Consider the following 15611-nt stretch of genomic DNA (forward strand, 5'->3'; position numbering starts at 1 on the left):
CAGTTAGCAAATGTGGCAGGATGAAGCTGCATTTTCCATGGTAAAAGAAAAGAAAGGTGGCAGTTCATTTCCTAAATTGAACTCTGACATTGTGGACTTGTCCCTGTGAGATTTTTTCCACCACATCTATACGATAAGGCCTTCAAACAGGAAATGGCTCCTCCGACTTCCTCTGTATCAAATAGCACAAGGGGAGCTCGTGCTGTCATCAAGTCTTATTGTTCAGAGGTCAACAGGAGGAGAAAAGATTGGAAGACAGATGAAACCACTACACCTCCTGAGAGATGAGTTACACTGGACCCAGAGCTGATTAATGATTTAGTCAACTGGCTCCGTTGTTCATAACGTAATCATCTGAGCCGTGCACACGCTGCTAACTCTTACACGCTACCAATATGCCATATGGTGCGCAGCAACAACACATGACGTTAAACTGTTGTTGTGTGTGATGTGTTCTGTGCATGAGCGTTACCTCTGTACATGATACAGCGAAGGGCTTCTGAGGCGTAGGTCTGAGGAAGGACCAGGCTAAGGTAGCGGAGAGGATACGGGATACATTCCACGGGCCAGATGATACCTACATGACAGGACAGAGAGGACAATGTGTCAGATGTGGGTAAGATATCATTTACACCTCCAGCAGGAATGCTTTGTGTCTAGATTCTGATAACAAGCAGGCTGTGAAGCATTAAAATAATCTGCCCTTTCTCTTGTTTTTTTTCTGTTTTTTTTTCACATTCCAAATCAGGTTCAAAGTTCAGTCTGAGCAGCTGAAAAACTAATCTCACTTCACGGTGCATTTAGCAGCGCTTCTGCAGCAATCACTTCATCAGCACACAAATTTTGCTTTGAATTGCAGATGTTCAGAATTCCATCTTTTTCTAAGGAAGTCTGGACTCAGAGTTCAAAGATGGAAATATTGTGATATGGCTGGAAGATCCAGAGCAGAACAGCAACAGGATGAACACTGCAGTGGAGAGATTTTATTCACTGCTGTTTCCGTCCTTTTAGGCCACAGCATCAAAATAAGAAAAAGCCTTTAAAGAATTTCTTATTATTCTGTGTGGTCTGACATCACAGATGTATGCAGAGTAACTATTACATCCTCCAAAAATATCTTCAAAAATATCAGTTTCTTTACTCATGAATCATTAACTGGGACTTAATCAAAGGAATAACAAGCATGTCAAAATTATATCACAAATCTGATATGCCTCACACTGATATAAGAGTATTTTACACTTCATTGTATATTTCAGGCATGTTTTTCTTGTCTGCATGTTTTTTCACTGGATTTTGTTGTTGTTGTTTTACGTGGCCCTTGGGAAGACTAGCAACCAGTTTGTGCAACTGCAGGGCTGCTAACAAGAAGTCTGATATGATATGAAAACACTGGATGACTTAGTGTGCATAAGAAAAACCAAAATTAAAGAAAATCTGCTACAAATGATTAAACATCAGTGAGTTAGGCAGTGGGCTTTAGTCTTTGTAAGCTTATTTGCACATCAGTGTCAGCAAAGGATAAACACATTTCCCATAATGTATATATACAAAATATTACACATCCTCCTACAGCTTCTAAAGTTTTGAGCTTTTAATCCAAATAAAACCACCATTTATTTGCACTACCTACACAAATGCTTACACCCAGTTCACAACATCAAAGATGATTTAATCAGATTCTAATTCCCTGATTCAGTGATGCTCAGACTCACACCTACTGTGCTTTTTAAGGCTTTTTACACTCACAACAGTAAATCTCACTGCTTACCACTAAGGATGAGATTGGGGTAGAAGATACCCAGAGCGGCCTGGTTGGCGCTCTGCTCGTCGTCGATTGCAGATGAGATTACGAGGCCAAATGAGATGCCTGTGACACCCTGCAGGACTATCAGAATTATGACGAGCACCAAGGACCCTTCGTTAGGGTTCTGCAAAGACAGAGAGAGAGAGAAAGAGATGAAGAGCAGGGGTAAGAAAAAGATAACAAGCTTGATTAAGTTGTGGGCATTTTAAATGCAAAGCTGCAGCAGACCTAACAGTTAAGAAAAATAGAGGGGAAGCTAGAACAAAGCAGTACTTCCAGCATCATAAACATGGGTAAGGGCCTTCCATCGAATTATTACTAAGACAGTGATGGAATTACTAAAAATCATATGGTTGGAAAAGAAAAATCTTCAACGACTAAGTGAGATAATTTTCTGCACAGTGTGAAGAAAACCTCTTTGCTAGGGTGCATAAAGATTGAACTCTGGATCAATGGGAAAAGGGAATAATCTCATATTTACGCTGTTCCGGACTGACTGGTGTATCAGCGTAAAAACAGAGGTGGATAAAGTGATGCACCTATTACGTCTACTTCCTGTGAGCCTCTCGGGGGCTGTGCTATGATCTGGGGTTGCTTCATTTTGTCAGGTCTAATTCAGCAACATTATGTACCCCAAAAATGAGGTGAGCTGACTGTCTGCATCTCATCATCAGTTCTGCTCTGCTTGGAAATAAATGTTGTAACATTGCATAAGGTCATCAAAATGATGTCACAGCTAATGTGCTGTGATTAAAGCTAAAGATGGTCAAGTATTCAATATTGTTTTAGCGAGCACAGTATTTCTTATCACAAGTAGAAAAAGCTGAATAAAGACAGAGAAACTGCAGCATTACAACCAGATTTTTAAAACTTAGAAACAATGTAAGCTTTTCTTGTAAAATATATTACAATTGTCTGTCTGCTGGGAGTTTCTAAAACTATTTGAAGATGATAGTAGTTTTTTTTAAAAATGTTTGTGATGGTTTATGTTTGTGTCACAGAATTATTGATGAAGCTAAAGCCATGGAAAACCATGATATGATAAATTTTAAAAAAGGAGCTGTGAAAGACGTTTGATGGACATGAAATTACACCAGCGCTTGCTGCATGCTCACTCCCGACATGATGTACAATCATCTTGTGTGGCTGTTAAAGGGGAATTCCACTATTTTATCATATCTGCATGGTCTGTGGGGAAAGAGAAGTCTGAAGATGAATAAATAAATAGAGGTGAGGAGTTAGAAAGAAATGAGATTGCAGGGCTGATCCTAATCTCTGTCTTAATCAGTTGAAAACTCTTTCCTAATGTGTAATAATTACGTTTTTAAGTTATGGTTGTTTTTTCCATCCCTGGACATTCAAGGCCATTTTAAGGAGTTTTAACATTTAGTTTCACCACAGATAACAAGGACAAATAGTTCTTACCCTGACTATACACCAGTGAAATGGTCCTGTGATGTTAATATGGGAAGTTATCATGCATTAAAGAGTGGTGTACAAAATCAGACACTGCAGAGAGGAGTTTAAGTGTCCACCACATGTAACATATCAGAGTGCAATACTAAATCACCTGGGGCGACTTTGAATCAGTGGATTTTTTTTTAAATAACACAGGAAAAGACAAGAAGATGAGATGAAAAGAAAGCGGGGAAAAGATAAAAAAACAAAACAAAAAAAACGTAGAAGCACTTTGATTTTCTGGACTTATCTTCAGCCAAAAATACCACAAGAAATGGAAAGAAATATCACTGATACTGAACTTTGGTCTGTGATGTAAATGAGATATGAAACTTTTCAAAGTCACATAAAAGCAGTAAAACAGAGACTGGAAATCTCGCCTCACAAGATTCCAGGTGATAAGCTCCCTCGCTAAACTGTGTGTGTGTGTCTGTGCCCTCCTTGGAGTGTTAAGACACTTCCCGTCTCCCCTGACAACGTGCAAAAATAAACCTGCACCAAGAGACCACATGACCACTCGGTTGCCACAGCAATCAAGGCCTGTTGTTGTGGTGATCCTGCAGTGATCCTTGGATACGGCCGGAGCGGGAAGTGATTTATGGAGCGGTGGGTTCTGTGGACTTGAGCACCTTAATTAAAACACACACACACACACACACACACACACACACACACACACACACACACACACACACACACACACACACACACACACACTAACATAGAGGAGCGTACGCATAAAAGCAGGTCCATGCATGAACTAAACGCACACTCACATTTATACTCTGTTCTTTCTTCTCTCTATTGATTTCATATGGATGTCTATCAATAATCAGTAGTGAAGGAAATCCCGATGTTCCCACTGGTTTGGTCATTAAAGCCAAGGATATTAAAGTTAATCGAACTTGGGACATTTAAGTTAATGGTAATAAAAATTAAAAGTAGACTTTAAAAAAAGTACAACAAAAATAAATAAAATACCAAAAATGTCTTTAGCAGCAACAACATAACAACAGCATAAACTAATGAAAAACAGAAAACCATAAAACTCTGGGTTTAACAGTTCAGATACTTTTCTCACTGGATGTCAGAAGGATTAATATTCTTTAAATAAAGAAGAAGCTACTTTCCCTTATATATTCTTCCTGGCCCAATTCCAAAGGGATTTGTATCTCCTTTTAGGATTTTTTTTGCTTGTTAGTCAGTTAGTGTAAACCAATACACAACTGAGCCACTGTTTAAAGTCTTTAAATGTGAAGACAAGTTTTCATGTCCTCATAGTCAAGTCATAAAACAGCAAATAGCCAATGAAAACTGGCAAGATTTGTCACATGTTTCATGACATCAGCGATTCTACATTAAATCTCGAGTCATAATATAGTGAAAAGCAGCACTGTTTGATAAGTTCATGTGTATATAGAGTAGCTGAACTTTGTCTTGCCACATAAGTGATGTTATGAAACTGTTTTGGACCAATAGAAGAAAGTGGAAAGTGGCCTTTATGTGATATATTTCCTCTTGAGTGCACTGTAACTAAATTTTTATGAGGGAAACAAGGTATATGCTTGAAAAAAAATAGAGGTTAATAAAATTATCATAAAATTATGACTTGAATCCACTGCAGGTAAAGTCTGATTTTGATGATGTAGGAAAAATGCAAATGAAGATGGTAAAAGGTCGGCGAGGGATTAACCTTCAGTATGTCAGAGCTGTTCCCTGCATGTTGAACGAAACCATATCAGAGGCCGTTTTAAAAAGCAAAGAAAATCTCCCTCACACAATGAGTTTGCAAAGAGCACAGGAAATACCACGTTTCAACCTAAAGTGTTTAACATTAAGTGACCGTGTTGTGGTCTCAGCAAAGGTTAAACAGGACTGACCATGTGGTCTGGCTTTGCAAACACTTATTGGCATTACACTGACTGAAAGCAAACACAGAAAATCAATTAAAGAAGCAAACAGTGAGGTGACATCTGTTATACTGTGAGGTAAAAATAACAGTCAGCCTTGTTTATATAACCAAACCGTTCTTAAGGCTTCTATTTTTATCATTCATTTCCCCTGCTGACACTTTCTTCTCTGTGGACTTCATTTTTTACTGCTGCAAAGGTTCATCTGACTACGTCTGTATTTTGAGTTTCTGTGTTATTTTTCGGTTTTATTACTTCTACCTTGAAGACGAGCAGCATCATAAGAAGCAGCAGGATGATCTGAACGCTGATGACGAACAGCTGAGAGAAGAGGTGAGCCAGCATCGTCTCCAGAGAGCTCACACCTGATAGAAACACAGAGAGACAAAATTCAATAAACTCACTAAAAGATCTTTACACATTTTACATTCACATCAATTATTTAATCAATTACGTAATGTTGCAGTCAATTTATGGGTTCCCAGTATCTATCAAATCATAATCATAACAGAGGATAAACATAAACTGCTTCATAAACATAAACTTTTTAACTGCTCAGCTATATTATACTTTTTTTTATTACAAACTAAGTCACATGTGATACCTGCAACTATAACACATTTTTGATATAATTACAAATACTCAATAAGAGATTACTATTAACTCATAATCCATTTCAATGCTAAAAACAGCAGTTTATAAGAAGATCAAAACAAAAGGTTCTCAGTGTGTCTGCTTGCTCAAGGACATCTGCTGAACCCTACTGTGATCTTCTTACTCCCTCTAGTGGTCAAGTCATGAATTACACTTGAAACAATCCATTGATTGGATTCTTATCACCACTATATGGTTAATACTGAACACAGACTCAGTTTATTTGATGGTTTTTCCCATTTATGTGATTCACACCAGTTCTGCAAACAATCCAAAATTGGACTTTTAGATCAGACTGTCAAATCTTGACAAGAGAAATTAAAAACATGCTTCTTATAGGTACAGCTAACATTCAGATTTAGTTGAAGCTGTTTGGCAATAAGCCACAGTTATATATATATATATATATATATATTTTTTTTTTTTATCAGGGTGAATAATTTCTTTTCCTTTTCCCACTTGAGTGTAGGAGTGTTTTAAAACTAGAAACCATACAGAAAGATTTGTCATTCTTCATCGTGGAAATGCACTTGCACACTCAAAACCTGCATAGCATTAATATGTACAGGTGCAACATGTGTACCACTACAGTGGTTTCTGTATTCGCGTGTGAGTGTGGGAGCAATGTTAGCTTTGACGGCTCACCTGCGACCCAGCATCTATCCAAAAGCCCCTCTTTCCTCTCCAGGACAAAGGAGAGTGCTGTCAGACCCACGGCCAGGTAGAAGGTGATACTGGAGGGATCAACGGAAGAAGAGAAGGTAGAAGTGAAATGATAAGGTGGTATGTTGTTATTATGAGCTGATGCCAAAAATTTCACAAAATTAACCAAAAGGAAATAAACACAGATGGTAAAAGGCCTGTATTTGTATTTACTAGTCCCTTCACGCACACATTCACACACTGGTGATGGCAAGCTACATTGTAGCCACAGCCACCCTGGGGCGCACTGACAGAGGCGAGGCTGCCGGACACTGGCGCCACCGGGCCCTCTGACCACCACCAGTAGGGAACGAGTGAAGTGTCTTGCCCAAGGACACAACGGCCGAGACTGTCCAAGCCGGGGCTCAAATCGGCAACCTTCCGATTACAAGGCGAACTCCCAACTCTTGAGCCACAATCACCCCGACACAGGTATAGTAAGGTGTCTACTACCCTATACTTTAACCAGCACACAGTGTACTGACCTGAGCACAGCTCCAGGGGTCACAAATGTAGTAAAGTCTGTGTTTTGGCTGCCGTAGATTGGCTCCTCAAACTAGCAGAAGAAATCAAGAGTGTTTATTTTACTTTATTATGCAGCATGTATAAATTCATATACATTTAAGTATTTACAGTATTTAATTACATTCAGTTGCTTTTTTCCATAAACTCTCTTACCTTTATTGGTAAGGCAACCATATATGCCATGCCACCCAGCTTATAATCCACAAATGCCTGCAGACAGAGGGCAAAACATAAGTGATGCATCTGTTTTTTTAAGAAAAAATCAGGGGTACTCTTTATCATCTTTAAGTATTTTCATTAAATATTCAAATCAGTTTAATGTTGTTTACATAATTCTAGTTCACAACGGCTCTCGTCCACAGACCGCTTAAAAAAGATGGGAGGTGTTTGAAAAGTTGGGTTATTTTCCAATGGCCAGCAGTAAACGCTGTCCTGATAACTTTATGGGCTCAATCAACAACCAGGCTTCTTAAGCTGTGGCTAAAAGCTCAGTGATGGCTCTTGTTCACTGAAACATGGATATTTTATGTATACAGCATAGACTTCACATCATATTTGTACCTGGAAGGCCTGGTGTAGTTTCTTCTGCACCATGAGGGCAATTTGCCGATCTAAGAATGAAAAAAAGGGAAAACATGAGCATCTTCGTCTTGTCAGAGTGATTTTTTAATGTTCACCATTCAAAATTTAAAGGGAGCATGTAAATCACACATCAGATCTTGATGAATGAAATATTCAGGTTGAAAATCTTTGCTGACATAGAGTAGAAACCAAACTTATTGACCTTTTAAGGGCTGGATTTAAAATTATACCAGAAATCAGAAATTGAAATCACAGATTGAGGCCAGCTTGTGTTATCTGTCTTAGAAGTATACATGGCCCCCACATGACATCTGGGCATACTCCTGATTAGAAGGTCTACGGTGTCCTATGAGGATCTCCTCCCTGACCTGGAGTATCAGTGAGCTCCTGGACAGTCTATGGCTGCACTGGAATGCACCAATATGTGAGGTCGCATTTAGGAATTACTTGTACACTTTGGCCACATGTGTCACGGTTTGTGGAGACAGACCGTGCGGAGATGTGTGTGGTGGACCCAGGTGCGAACACAAGTGAGGATAAGGGAGTGAACTTAAACAAAAACGAGCCTTTTATTGTGGCTGATGATCACGAAAGAAACAAACGAGAATGAGGGCAGCAGAAGAGCAATAACTAAACAGAAACCTAAACTGGGAACAAACTATGAAAGCTAACTATGGCTGTGACTCTGGCTATGGCGAGAAAAACAGACGACCTGATGACAAACAAAGGAAGAGTGAGGACTTAAATACACACATGAGGTGATCAGGGGAAGTGGAGACACATGAGAACACAGCTGACTAGAATGAAACATAATGACAATACAGGGGAGAGTAACACTAACTACAATGAACAAAGAACACCAGACTCTTCCAAAACAAAACAGGAAACATGTGAAGAAGACATGACAATACAAACTTGATAACATAAGACATGCAGTCAAAACAGCCTCACAGACAAAGGGTGAGGGAAACGTAAATGAGCTTAGGTAATCTAATGAACTTGAAAATAAACCATAAACATCAAACATTACCTAAAACTTAAAACGCTGGGTCAAAGACCCAGGATCATGACAATATGAGGCTCAGCATTGTCCTCCACCAGGATGAACCTACTGCACCAGTTTATGGTCTGACAGTAAACTACCTAACAGCAGACATGGTACTAATATCTAATACAAAGAGGTCTACTTGTGCAGGCCGAATGATCTGCAGGTACCATTTCATACTACCACCAGTGACAAGCAGTAGTTTGATGTAATGCCGGAATTTGATGTATGTGAGAATCCTATATGTACAATATACATTAGTATAACATAAATAAAGCACACAGTATGTTTCATTCAACAACAATTATCCAAAAATGGTTTGTATCTTACTTGTCTGGTCCAGCCAGACGTGTATTGATCCTCCATCGATTATCTCCTGAGAGACCTGCCGCTGGAGCATCCTGTGCAATAAGGAACCAGAATTATGATCAGAAAAAAGTAGAACCTCAGTCTATCTAACAAAACACTAGAATGTAAATATCGCAATGACAAGCTGAAAAGTGAGTGATAATCTGCTGAATCTGCAGGTTTTCTAAATTTGTCTGGCAGGACAAGTTTAAATGATAGACAGCATACGAGAGAGACAGATAGAGACAGATAAAGCACTACTGAACTATGTGATAGTGAAATCTAATCTCAGTGACCCAGGTTGAAGAATTTGGCCATTAGGACACTACAAACCCGGTGAACCTGAGGAAGGTGCATAGGAACATAAATATTCATTTTTTTCCTAAGGAATCTGGTTATTGATATGGAACCTTATGAAAGGAGTGTATGACCTTATAAACTAAGCAGCCAAGTGAATTAATAAACAGAGTCATGCATGCATGTGACTGCAGGCTGGTAGCACTATTTAAAACTCAGAAGGTCAGCAGGCTAATTATTATTTCTCTGACACAATTAAAGCAATGCCTCAAGTCTAGCTGAGCCACTGAGAGCATTGAACCACGTGTAATTTACTATTACTAAATTGTAACTTTGTTCTTGAATACCAGTGAACTGAATAATGCGTGTCAGATATGTGTAGCCTGGAATTCCTTAAAGTATTTATTTCAGATGGTCTCACTTGGACAAACTTACTGTCTGCGTAAGTGCATAGATTAAAATTTTGATTAAGGGTGTTGCACTTTAACATAGTTCCATTACAAAGTATGAAACTGGTGTGCTGCACAGAGAGTTTGTAGCTACAGGAAATTTTCTGCCTTGTCCCTAGTTAGGCTTTTACAAAAATCTACTGGTAGTTGTTGTATTTAATCCTTTCAGGAGATGATGATGCCAATACATGGCTGAACATCTAAAAGCTTCAAATTGAGGGTATTTTATCATTTTAGATTTTTTATTATGTTATATGTTAGATATATGTATATGTAGTAATATATATGTTTTATTTTTACAACAGTGATCCCCAAAGCGGGCTATGAAGATACTGCACGGGTGCTAAGAAGAGATTTTGTTAAGAAAAAATTTTGTATTAAGGTTTAAATCCCAATAAAATGAAAATGACAGAATACAATTTATTTTATATTTAAAAAAAGCAAAGCAAACTATTAAAAAAAAGCATGGAAAGTATGCGTTCATTTTTTTGTTAAGACTTACTGACATGCATTTTTCTGACATAATGTTAACGTTCATGACAGCACAATCACAAAATGACTGAATAAGAATGGCTTGTTTGGAAAGGTTGCCAAGAGAGCCTCTTCCCTCTAAATGAACATAAGAGCAGAGCTTAGGTTTGTAAAGTTGGATCTGAACAAACCAGGAGGTTGTGGAAGAATGTGAGTGCATGTGAGTCCATCTGTGCCACAAAGCTTGGTTGAAATGAAACACAACAATGATCCCGAGAACACCAGCAGGTGTTCCAGTGGTCCAGTCAAAGTCCAGATCAGACCTCAGCCTGTGCTGTTGAGGGTTCATAAAAGAGCTGTGCATAAATGAATGTGTGCGAACCTCGATGAGCTGAAGTGATAACTGGGCCAAAATCCCTTCACAACAACGTCAAAGACTGATAAAGTCTGATAAAGTCTGATAAAGGTTATTGTGATTGTTGTAAAAATCTATTTATCAGTCTTTGTAATGTATCACAAGTTGTTCATCTGAGGTTATATCTAAATTATCGTAGATCCTGATAAAGGCCTGGTGAATTTTTTATTATTATTTCCTGGCACGGTGATTAGCACTGTTGCCTCACAGCAAGAAGGTCCTGAGTTCAACTCCACCATCTGGCTGCGGCCTTTCAGTGCGGACTTTACGTGTTTGCGTGGGTTCTCCGACTTCCTCCCACAGTCCAAAGACATGCAATTATTTGGGTTAGGGTAATTAATGATTCAAAATTGCCCATAGGTGTGAATGTGAGTGTGATTCTCTGTTAGTCCTGTGATAAACAGGCCACCTGTACCCTGCCTCTCGCCCCATGTCATGTCCAGCTCCTCACAACTGAAAGAGGATGTACTTTCAATTTCAAATGACTGTATCTTAGATTTTCCATCTATATATGTGCCACCACCAGGTAGGAGTTAAAATATAGCCACCAACTGCCATAAACAAAAGCTGTTTTTGAAGAATAAACCTCAGTAGGGAATTTATCACAGCTTTGAAATGAATCCAGAAAAAAGATGAAAAAAAAACGTCATAATGGTGGGTCAGATTGTGATAGGTGTGAATATCTTCATTCTCATAAGATATTAAAACGTGCATACCAAAAATACATTTGCATGAACTCCTTATCCATCCTGCCTTATCCATATGATTCCTAACAGGAAACAAAAATCTGCTTCATGCTTATGTGATAACATTAAGATCTGCTTGAGAATCAGCCAGAGTACCACTCTGCCAGAAGACATGGGAGAAGAAGCTTTTTGTTTTTCTTAGGCAGGTCTGTCACATAAGAAGCACATGATTCGGTAAGAATAAGCATCTTATTGGTCGGTGCTAAGATGCAACCTGCTCAGGTGTGTTACGGACAGGAAGGACCAGACTGTCCACCCTGCAGTCTCACGCTGTGACTGACGACTGAACAACAACCCTGCTGCAATGACTCACCTTCACATGATTTTGAGGTGTGAGTTGGTGTGGTGTGGCCTCTGTGAGCTTTTATGTGTATCAAAACAACAGAGAGTGCATGTGGAAAAAAATGTACTTTCAGATTAATTCACCATCAGAAGAACATATTAAACATTTTAATAAAAACAGTTTTAAAGCCACTTAGAAAAGCAAGATATTAAGCTGATTTATGTGGTCCTTTTAAGTAGAAGCAGATAAATAAATGATATATTATTTGCTGTAATGCTCATTAAAACAAATATAAAAACATTTATTGGGATATTTTTGGGAAGCTGTGTACTGGGACTGAAAACATTTTAATTCAGTATTTCAGATCCATAAGAATCTGGTACTTTCCTCCGGATGATTGCACAAATACCTTTATGCATAATACATCAGGGCTGATGTGTTTGATCACGTCAGTCATGCTGTTTGTTTTCACTGGCAACAAGAAAGCTGCACTGATTTACCTGAGGTCATAATTTCTCTTAATGCAAACCACACGCTGGATTTTCTGGATTTTATGCACTATCACCAGGGGAAATATTAGTTGGATATATTGTGAAGATTTTTATAATTATAATGGAGGCTGGTGCAAATCTTCCAGTCAAAGTTTCCAAAGAGTTTACAACCATCCTCCAATCCGAATTTCTAAGTAAGTAAATCACCAACTTGTGAAATTATTGTTAAGGTATATAATAGGTGCATGGTGTTCCCTGAGGTGTGGACTGTTCGTGTCGGTGTTTAGCGTGTTTGTGATATGCAGCTGGAATGCTGCCATGCATTACAAAGACTCGTCTTCAAAATCTGTCTGCTTTGCCTGACTACTGAGAATCCCCACTGACAAACACAAACGTCTGTACACAGCCTGTTCTGCCCACGTGTAGGTGCATGACATCAGCATGTGCTGCTTGAAAGGGAACTATCAAAAGTAGGGCAATGAGGAAGAAAAAGGCAGCAAGTTGTTTGTTTGCAAAGGTACATGAAAACAAGCAACATCCTCAAGCTGACACTTGTCATAAACAGGTCAAATATAACATGTACATGAAATGTTGGCTAATCTAACCAAGAAAAATGTCAAACATTTAGGTCACACAATGCAGTTTTATTCAACTCATCTGCTCTGACGCCTCCAATGCCAGTGCGGCTATTTATCCCACGTCTTTGTATTTCAAAGGTATGTCAATCATTTTTTTCTAAAGTAACATGAGGGCAATGAACATTGAGTGCAGACATGTTTTGCAGTCATAACATCAGTTACAGATGCTGATCCAGCACATCAGCTCCGCCCATGACGCTCTGTCCCTTACCGTTTAGTCAGGTAGCTGGTGAAGTTCTTGCCAAAGCCGATTACACTCCAGTACTCTCCATTATAGATTCCCTCAAAAGCTTCTTTGTGGGACAAGTTCACCTGCAGATAAAAAAAAAGAAGCAGGTTCAATTCATTCTATGTCCTAAGTTTCATTTTCAAATGCAGATGGACCATATGCTACACCATGTTTCCTCAACCAGTCTGAACTTCACCATCTGCCGCACAAGGTCAGACTAAATCAATTAAAGTTTCTGCACATTATGTATGTTACAGTTTGTTGAACAGCTATGGTTCTGTTACAGAGAGAAACAATCTTTCCTCTTCAATGATTTCCCAGAAATGGGAAGTCCTGGTGTTTGTTCCTTTGTGAAACTCATTTGCTTAGAGTGAAAATAGATTTTAACAGCTGAGAAAGAAGTCTGCTACTTTGAAAATTGTACTTACTCACTTTTTCATGTGCAACCTACCAGCAGATTTACAGTAACAAAGGAAAAGTCAACAAATTCAGAATCCAAAGGTCATCACAGCTGATAAGGATTCATATCTCTTAGGGCCAAAACAAATACCTGCTGCACACTCGAGTTGTCCAGGAAGGAGAGGAATGATTGGCTGAAAGCAGAGGGGGAGGTCTCATTGTTCACTATAGCAACCTGGATGCCCTTTGGATCTCCTCCGACACACAGACAGATGAGGGAGACCTGGATGACGGGCAGCAGGAACTGGAAACACAAAGAGCTGCCAACACAGAGTAGAAAATAAAGTGTAATGAACTGGTTACTTATAGACAGTGACAAATAACCTCTGTTAACTGCATCATACCCTGGCATTCTCTTCATCCGCACCAATGTTTTGATCATCAGGGCTGCGATGTTCCTCCACTTTGGCAGCACATGTCTGGCTCGCACCTTCCAGTCCACTGAACACAAAAATGCAATATAAGTGACTGCAACTTATATTTTTTAAAACAGCAGCGGTTAAAATGTTTACCTTAATCTGTGCCTCCTCTTTAAAAAGCTTTAGTGAGTTTCAACTCATTGTTTATCAACCTGACCTGCAATTATATTATTATTATCATCCACTCCTCGTACCTTTACTTTTTGATGTCAGAAGCAGCTGATTTTAAAGAAGCGCTATAAAACTCCTGGCCCATTGTTAAATGATATGCACAGGTAGAAAAAGAAAAAATGCTAGATGTCGGTACCTGAACATTTGAGGCTTTCCTCTGCAGGTGGAGATCTGACTCCAAGAATTGGCTGACTCTCATCCTTCCCATTCTCAAATGACTGGCTTTTGTCTAACGTTCCATCTGGAGAACTGGAATCGCGTTTAGAGTCGACCTGGTCTGACGTCTCACACAGCTGCAGGAAGGCATGCTCCAGGGTCTGAAGGACGGATAATATGGGCTAAAATTCACAAGCCTTTTTTACCCTCCTGTGTATTTGGAGGGTTTACTACGAAAGCGTGCCACAGCCATAGTTTTAATTGCAAGAGGAAAAAAAGTTCACTGTTAACTTTTATTCATATCAACATAAGATGTAAAGCAAAAAGCAAACTAAACAACCTCCATGCCTTGACTATCACCACCCCTGGGCACCCACAGTCTGTACTGGGATTTGAGAGTACTCACTGTTGCACAGTGCTGCTTCATGACGGCATCTGGGGGACCTTCAGCCAGCAACCGGCCATGTCGCATGAGACCGACCTATACAACGGGAAAAAGAAAGAAGAGAGAGGTTCTCTTTTTAAAACGAGTGACTTAATTTTTTTTCTTGGCAATTATTTATTTAGTTATAAAGTAATAAATAATAATATATTTATAATTAGATGATTTATTTTGTTATAGACACACACACACACACACACTGAATGTTGCTGAATGAATGTTAAATGTATGTTTTTTTATCTTCTGCAAAAGAAATGCTAATTCTTATCTTAATAGAAATCCAAAGTGTATCGCATATAGCTGTTGTCAGGGAGCCAAAACACACAGTTGTCTGAATAAGCTTCTAAAGTTGTATAAGAGCGGTAAATCAGGATAAGCCAAACAGTGGATTTGTTAGCCATCTACAAAATAGCAAACTACTTCTTATTCTGTTGTGTGTGAATGGTACTCTTATCCTATTAGTCTTTTTTAGTGGGTCAAACATGGATAAACAAAGGCTGCAGCTGCTATGTGATCAGAGTTTATTTATTATACCAGAAAGCAAAAGATTTGTGCATGCAAGAAGCATGTTGACATGGTAAAAGCTCATTCCTCAGCTGTGGAGTGATGCATTGCTCCACTGGGTGCTCCGTCAGTTGACATACGTCTGTCAAAGTATCACGAAGACAGGAACAAATAAGCCCATTTGTCTCAGTCCTTCACACAGATATCGTTTTAAGTGAAAATGGAGACATGCCTGATAGGACTGAGTGGGCAGACTGGTTTTAGTGGAGACGTTCTGGATCCAGGTTATAATGATTGTGACACAGATAAAGTGCTTGAACTTTGTGAGTCCTGTGTGAAGCCACCATCACCACTTCTGACTGTGGAATTTCTGTGGAATTCCTACCATCACAAAACTTTTACCTGACCTT

The 15611-nt window shown here is 39.0% G+C and overlaps 1 protein-coding gene across 4 annotated transcripts in view; it reads right to left on the reverse strand.

The window, feature by feature from the left end:
* The window catches only part of abch1 (ATP-binding cassette, sub-family H, member 1), a 34880-nt gene that overhangs the window by 1463 nt on the left and 17806 nt on the right, over positions 1-15611 (reverse strand). For all 4 annotated transcript variants that reach the window (XM_076891478.1, XM_004553464.5, XM_076891480.1 and 1 more), the window contains 13 exons: positions 14662-14736; positions 14236-14416; positions 13854-13950; positions 13601-13769; positions 13033-13133; positions 9014-9084; positions 7618-7667; positions 7210-7266; positions 7017-7087; positions 6475-6563; positions 5437-5540; positions 1772-1931; positions 473-577 (listed from right to left, as the gene is read on the reverse strand). In XM_076891478.1, the coding sequence (XP_076747593.1) occupies positions 473-577; positions 1772-1931; positions 5437-5540; positions 6475-6563; positions 7017-7087; positions 7210-7266; positions 7618-7667; positions 9014-9084; positions 13033-13133; positions 13601-13769; positions 13854-13950; positions 14236-14416; positions 14662-14736 (1330 nt within the window). The remainder of the gene's footprint in view (positions 1-472; positions 578-1771; positions 1932-5436; positions 5541-6474; positions 6564-7016; positions 7088-7209; positions 7267-7617; positions 7668-9013; positions 9085-13032; positions 13134-13600; positions 13770-13853; positions 13951-14235; positions 14417-14661; positions 14737-15611) is intronic.

This window comes from Maylandia zebra, linkage group LG13 (assembly GCF_041146795.1).
Source record: "Maylandia zebra isolate NMK-2024a linkage group LG13, Mzebra_GT3a, whole genome shotgun sequence".
Lineage (NCBI taxonomy): Eukaryota > Metazoa > Chordata > Actinopteri > Cichliformes > Cichlidae > Maylandia > Maylandia zebra.